The sequence below is a fragment of the Pholis gunnellus genome (assembly GCF_910591455.1).
Source record: "Pholis gunnellus genome assembly, chromosome: 15".
Classification (NCBI taxonomy): Eukaryota; Metazoa; Chordata; class Actinopteri; order Perciformes; family Pholidae; genus Pholis; species Pholis gunnellus.
Genome location: NC_136542.1, coordinates 11,958,825 through 11,965,773, shown reverse-complemented (window position 1 = coordinate 11,965,773; position 6,949 = coordinate 11,958,825). Strand labels below are relative to the sequence as shown.

The 6,949-nt window shown below is 45.8% G+C and overlaps 1 protein-coding gene across 1 annotated transcript; it reads right to left on the bottom strand.

Annotated features, from left to right (window-relative positions):
* Positions 1-83: 83 nt before the first annotated feature.
* On the bottom strand, positions 84-6,348 carry plk4 (polo-like kinase 4). The gene is made up of 15 exons (XM_079175099.1): positions 6,173-6,348; positions 5,170-5,265; positions 4,759-4,854; positions 4,157-4,271; positions 3,074-4,052; positions 2,899-2,990; positions 2,264-2,589; positions 2,060-2,164; positions 1,827-1,929; positions 1,586-1,735; positions 1,243-1,471; positions 919-1,021; positions 684-821; positions 484-590; positions 84-400 (listed from the first exon to the last, which is right to left on the bottom strand). The coding sequence occupies exons 1-15, from the start codon at positions 6,200-6,202 to the stop codon at positions 289-291; spliced, it is 2,781 nt and encodes a 926-aa protein (XP_079031225.1). The 5' UTR covers positions 6,203-6,348; the 3' UTR covers positions 84-288.
* Positions 6,349-6,949: the final 601 nt, after the last annotated feature.

Here is a 6,949-nt window from a genome sequence, read left to right as displayed (position 1 = left end):
CAAAGAATTTCTCAACCCAGCCTCCAGATGTTTATTGACTCAGCATTTATGAATCACGCATTTCATTTCATAGTATTGGAGACAGCTTAAAAAAAAAATGACACGACAAAAACTTTTTTCAACAAGTTCAACGGAGACAAAATGGTTACTTATTAAAATAAAAATATATCTTTTCATAATCTTAGTCTTCTGTACATGTAAAAAACAAACAAACACGAGATATTTACAAGAACCAGACGAAAGTCAACAAACGGGTTTCTAAAGCTACTTTGTGCTGCTGGGACGTCGTTAATGAGGTTGTAGATGATGTGCTGTGGGGTTTGCCAGCAGTCCCAGGATGGTGGAGAGACAGTGCAGTTTCTCCTTGACGTGCTCCGGCAACTTCTCGTTCTCCTTATACCTGTGGAGACAAGACCAGCATTAATGAGAGCTGTCCCCAAAGCTACCACTGCCTTAACAACACAGTTGTGACGTGTTTGGCACCTGGTGAGCCTCCCCTCTGGAGACGTGTAGGTGATGCAGGAAACTCCAGCCTGAACCACCAGCTGAGACCCGTCGTTGAACTGCACCCACACCTCTCCACTCGTCAACTGCAGAGACGTGAATAGAGTTCAAATAATTCAAATCACAAAGACGATTAATTGCCGGTGATAGAATAGTAGCTTCATTTATTCATCAGTTACCTGGGATGCCCATCCAACATTGGGCACGAATATGGACTTGACCACTTTTCCTGTGTTTTGCACCATGTCCTGTTGCAACGGGGAGCTTTTCTTACTCAGGCTGGCTGTGGTGAAATCCGACCCGTCGTAGGAGATCATCTGAAAATTAAAGAGAAATCTCATCATAATCTGTCTGTTTTAAGCCTCTAATCTATCTGTTTGTAGGCCCTGAAGTGTGGGGCTGTGAGACACTCACTGAAGGAGTGATTTGGGGAGGTTGAGGAGGCGACGCTGTATCAGGAGGCTCCGGGTGGGAGGGCAGGGACGAGGGGCACGGGGAGGCTGGGTTGGCAGGTCTCCTAGGAGGGGGTGACATACACAAAACTAACATTAGCCACATGAGGCAACATTGAAACCAAGATAAGATAAGATAATCTATATTAGTCCTGCAGTGGGGACATTTACAGGATCACAGCAGCAAAGTGGACAGTGCAAACAAGGTACATGGTAAAAAAAAAAGAAGTATTATAAATAATATATAAGAGACAAGAGGATACTTATAACGGCACGTTTCTCTCACCTGCCGATAGTTATGGGGAAGAAGGGGACCTTCTTGGTGCTGCGCTGCTCCTCAACCGTGATGGCGGCCTCCAGGGACAAACACAAGCTGTGGCCCTCGTCAGATAGCTCCGCACATAGCCGGCTCTCCGGGCTCAGGCCGCTCAGCCCCACCTCGCCCTTCACGGTGTACGACTTCCCGCCCTTCTCCACCACTCGCACCAGCTCCGACGTCTTGTGAGTCTTCGCTCCTGCAAAACACAAGAGTTTATGAAGCGTTTTGCATGTTAACTCGGACACAAGAAGGGCGAGTGCAGCTTCTCCCTCAGCTGGATCACATGCTTCAATAAACACACGTCACTCACCATCGTAAAAGCAAACTTCCAGGTCTGCTTTGGGAGAGTTCTCCATCAGCATGACCTTTGCGTATTTGGTGTAAAGGGTCACTTTTGGAGTCTTGGATTTCACGAGCTGCACAAACTTGGAGGCGTATTGGTACTTCTTCCAGTATTTTTCTGTGACAGGAAATAAAATGAATCAATTAACGTACAATTTAGAATCTTATACACGCTAAAGCTACTGGGTTTGATGCATCCACCACAATACCTGGAAGGTCCTCGTAGCTACAAATCAGAATATCTTCTGGAGGAGCAGGAGGACAGTCCAGGACGGGAAATCCCTTTCCACCATTGGGCTGGTATATTGTCACCTAAAAGAGACGATAATAACAAGCTTTATATCATAATATGCCACCATATAATGTTGATGCAACATCCCTCTTCCAGTCCCAAATGGAACATATCAGAGACATACTTCACAAAGCAATTCAGTGAGCTCACCATCGAACCATCGCAGGAGATCCGAAGGACTTCTTTGACCCTCTCTTGACCACTGTGGCATTTTAACAACTCCATACACACTTCACCCGTGTCCAGGACGCTCACCTGTAGGAAATGTGTAGGAAAACAAATAGGACAATTATCTCATCTGCTGGCACAGTGAACATTTAACGGGTCATCAAAAGAATATGTGCAATATCTTACAACAGCATTTTTGGTCTTCTGTCTGATAGGCTTTAGTCTGGACGCGCACAGCGGCGGGACGACGTCTCTCAGCGTCTTCTTCTCTTTGTCCACACTGGGTTTGGCTGAAGGGAGCTTTAATTCACTGGCGTGAGGAGGTTGGAACTCTGCTCCAGGTATATTTTCCCTGTACGAGTCAGAGTTGGAGTGCAGGTTGTGGTGAGGGTTTCCCCCTCGGCTCATGGGCTTGTCTGTCCACGAATTGTGAACCCCCAAAGGACCTCTGCTGCTGTGGAGGCTGCCGCTGCTGCTGTGAGTGCTGCTGTCTGCGGGCCTCTGCCCAGAAGCTGAGAAAGAAGAGTCAATATTTGTATAGATCTGGTCACACATCTGGTTGTAATTGTGTTTTAAGATTCATTCATCACGTTTTATTCCCCCTCATTCATATTCAGTCTCACAAGGGTGGATGGAGACTACTAGCCTCTATGTCTACGGGTAAATCTCTAAAAACAATAGATAATTAAGAGTGTCCCCAACCAAACCAAGCAACTGAACCATCGAAAAGTTCCATGAATGAGAACATCAGCTGAGGGATAAAACTGAAGTAACAATGCTGAAATCTCTAATACGCACAGATAATGAAAAACCTGTCTTACCCTCATTATTGAGCCAATTTGTAACTCCCTCCAGGTCTTGAAATTGCAAGTTTGGCGGATGTGCAGTCTGTGTGGGAAACAAATACCCAGGACTGAAACAGAAAGTGCAATCCGTTAGTCTTATTACATTTTGTAAAAAAATGAAAAGATGGTCATAAATAGAGAGACTTCTTACTTTGGTGACTGTTTGACGGGGGGAGACGGGTGCTTTCCGTGCTCTGAAAATGGGTGCGGAGTGGAGGACATTGGGAACACTGGTCTTCCTAAACCAGTAAGAGTCTCCTCTGAATGGCATCTCCCCAGCTCAGCGTGACTCGCCCCGTGTCCTGAGGCAGAGCTGGAGCGATCTGAAGAGTGCGCCCTCCTCAGGTAGCGAGAATGAGGCTGCCCACCGTCTCCACCATGAACCCCCCTGCCCCTTCCCTCTCTGTGGAATATGTCCGCCGGAGGCTGCTGCTGCCACTGGTCTCCGTCTTCACAACAGGCGTGGTTGGGTTGGTGCGGAAGAGTTGGAATAGGCGCCATTCGGTTCGGCAGGGCAGAGCCAACCACGTGCCTGGTTCTCCTCTGGAGGCGGCTGTTGCTGCCGGCCGAGGTGGAGGAGGTGCAGGCTGTGGAGATGGTGGCAATGCCGCTGTCCATGGATCCTTCATCCCCCAACCCCAGCTCCTTGGTCCTGAGCAGCAGCTTTTGGGTCATGAACGGGTGGTCCAGCACGGCAGAGAGGCTGGGCCGGTGGGCGGGGTCCCTCTGCAGCAGGAGATGGATCAGGTCCTGAGCCTCTAGAGAAACGTGGCCAGGCATCTCATACTCCCCAAGAACCACTTTGGACAGAGTGTGTTTGACTGTGTCCGTGTCAAACGGAGGGTGACCCATCAGAAAGGCGTAGAACATGCACCCAAGTGACCAGACGTCCGATTCAAGACCGTGGGCGCTGCGAGTGGCCACCTCCGGGGAGATGTAGTTAGGAGTGCCGCACATGGTGAAGTGCTTTTCAGTTGGGAGTTTGAGCTGAGTGGCCAGGCCAAAGTCTGCTATCTTAATGTTCATGTTGCTCGTCAACAAAAGGTTTGACAACGTCAGATCTCGATGCAAGATGCCGTGGGTGTGTAAATAAAGCATTGCTTTCACTATTTGATGCATGAAATGTCTCGCTGTGGAGCAAAAATGTACAAAAAGTTAAAAAGGTTGGCCTCACTAAACCCATGTCCTGCGATATAATTTAAATGTTACTGTCAAAGTAAAATAGATTCCTGACCTTCATCCTCAGAGAAAGCCATTTTCCGCTCTTTCAGGTGCCGACTCATCTCCCCACTGTGGCACATCTCCAACACCAAGTACACATAGTTGCTGTCCTCAAAGTAGTTGTACAGCTTAAATAAAGACATAATACAGTATTTATTATCATGTCAAAGTGAGAAGGCACAGAAAATACACATTTCACCGTAATGGTGAAACTATCATAATGTGTTGTATTGCTGTGGTCCAAAAAAGTTGCATCAAATTTCCACCAGTGTCTAGACAAAGAGCCGGCCGTCCTGGTTAATCTTCAAGACCGACGTGAACAATGAACAAAGAAACTACAGCAGCTCCACATCACATAACCACGACAACGACAGCACAAAGCTCAAATCAGCCGACTCAAACACGTCACACAGATGTTTGGGAGGAACTGTAACTGTAGGTAGGCTGTGCCAAAAACGTAGAATTTCACAATAGAGTTGTCTTAAGTTTATAGGACATTTTACATATCCCAGAGAACATCTAAATGACAACGAATGAGAGCCACAGCAGACTTTATGGGATATAACAATAAGCTACAGTATCGCAAGCAGTGAGTTGTGTCCAGCCAACGGTTACCTCAAGTATGGAAGGATGTTTCAACCGGCACTGGATCTCCACCTCGTTGATCACACGCTGCACCATACCGGCTTTGTGCATCGCTTTTTTGTCAATCTGCAGATGGGAACAACACAGATAATTACACACCTGCCACTAATAGGATCAACGTGCGACGTGTTACAGCGGCGCTCGCATGGTGGTTTGGTCCGGTGGCTAATTGTCAATCTGTCGCCAACAAAGAGGGTGAACTATTCAGACCTCATTTGTGGGGAGTCAGGGGACCACAAGAAGCCCTCGGGAGGCAGCTAAGGTCTAATAATCCAAACAGTTGGCAACAGCTTGGGAGTTGGTTAAGAGTCTACGTTACAGGTAAGGCATGCTATGATTACCGTATATCAATGACTAGGAGATCAATGGTGGGATTCTTACCGTTTTGATAGCAACCTCCAGACCGGTCTTCACTGATTTTGCCCGGTAAACACATGCAAAGGAGCCTTTGCCGAGGAGGGTGAGGACCTTAAAATCCTACATCAGAGGAAAGAAAAAGATGAAGGATGGGTTTCACAAACAATACATTGTATTTGCAGAGCCAGAGATATTTAACTCAGGTTTTCAGATTTAAAATGAAATATAGATGTATATGATACCTCGATCCTCAGCTCCTGCGCATAAAACAAACACTTCTCCTCATCTCTGCTGGCTTGGGCTTCAGCAGAGAGATTTTGGAAGAAATAGTGGACAACTTGATCAAACCTCGTTCCTCTAGCCTGCAACATATCGGATGTGCAGCCAAAACAATAATCCCCAAACCCAAAGACTTCGCACAGGAGAAATCCTCCCACAACAAACGTTAACTGTCACACAAGCCACGGACACCTGACGCTGTCATATGGCCAACCGAAGCCTTTAATTACCCCGGCTCTCTTCCCGCTAACCACGACCACTTGGAGCCGTTACCAAGCAGCAGTAGCATCATCATCATCATCATCATCATCATGGTTAATAACCAAACTGATGCAGTGAGGAGGAACAACACGGTTTGTCCCCAGAGAGTCCGGGCGAGGTTACACACTGAGGTACTGAGGCTGCACCATGAGGCTGATAGCCCACAACACGGCAAACAATATAGTAATTTAGCAAGTTAAAGGGAAACAAATAAATAAAAAACACGACCATGATTTAACAAACAAGACGAAACGATAAAGAAGCTAATGCTAACACAATTGGCTATTTAAATGGCGTTAACGGAAAGTTAAACGGTTAAAACATTTCAGTTAAATTTCTCAAATTGAATGCTTTGTTAACTGCGTTAAACACACGCGCTAACCCGCTTTTTAACAGCTAGCCTCCATCATAACGTTAGCTAACGTTGACAAACAGCGCTAGTGTGAAGGAGGCTTGTGGGCGTTAGCCTCACTCAGGAATAACTCACCTCGATCTTATCGCCGATCGATAAACTCATCGTGGCTGGTTTTCGGCTTCCAGGTGGATCCACGTTAGTAATAATGTCCCTGAACCGACGGAGTGCATCGGTAGTCGGCGTGTGCGTCCTCAGAGGGCAAATAGAAGTTGTTCTTGTGTTCCCCTCCAAAACTTTGCACTTTCTTCCATTTTGAAAATATCCGCCCGTTACTCTCGTGGCCGCGTCACACGCTACGTCACACGACAACAAACAGGGTTCTGGTTTACCACGCCCCCTTTTTTTTATTTAAACATCCCAGACACCACGGTCCCGCACGTGACCTCGTTGGACTCCTACTTTCACCTATTTTTCTCTTTAAAATACCTGCCGTCTTAGTTTGTGTGCTTCTACATTTAAGTTTGTATTAAAGCTTACATTTGTATCGTGTAATTAGGTCAGTGCCTGCAGCCATAACCTGGTACTAACATATTAGTGTGCATTAACTCTAAAGAGAACCAAACTGTCTAAAATTAAATAGGTAAATATATTGTGAAGGAAACAATCAGATGAGTGCCTAATGCCTATAGATATTAAATATATCCATGACATGGTGAAATACTCTGATGCTTACTCTGATGATTATTTTATTGATTAATCATTTGTTCTAAATATACTAAAATAATGAAAAATACTTATCACAATTTCCCAGTTTTGTCAAAAACCTAAAGGTATTCATTGTATAATTAAACAAAACAAAAGAGCAAATGTTTGGCATTTCTGCTTCAAAACTTACCTTAAATGTTTGTA

Bases quoted from the DNA above. Each gene is read 5' to 3' on its own strand.
- plk4 (XM_079175099.1), bottom strand. From the start codon at position 6,202: ATGAGTTTATCGATCGGCGATAAGATCGAG. The intron at 822-918 runs GTGAGTGTCTCA...TTTAATTTTCAG, and splicing joins CTCCCCAAATCACTCCTTCA to ATGATCTCCTACGACGGGTC. The intron at 401-483 runs GTGCCAAACACG...TTGTCTCCACAG, and splicing joins CCAGAGGGGAGGCTCACCAG to GTATAAGGAGAACGAGAAGT.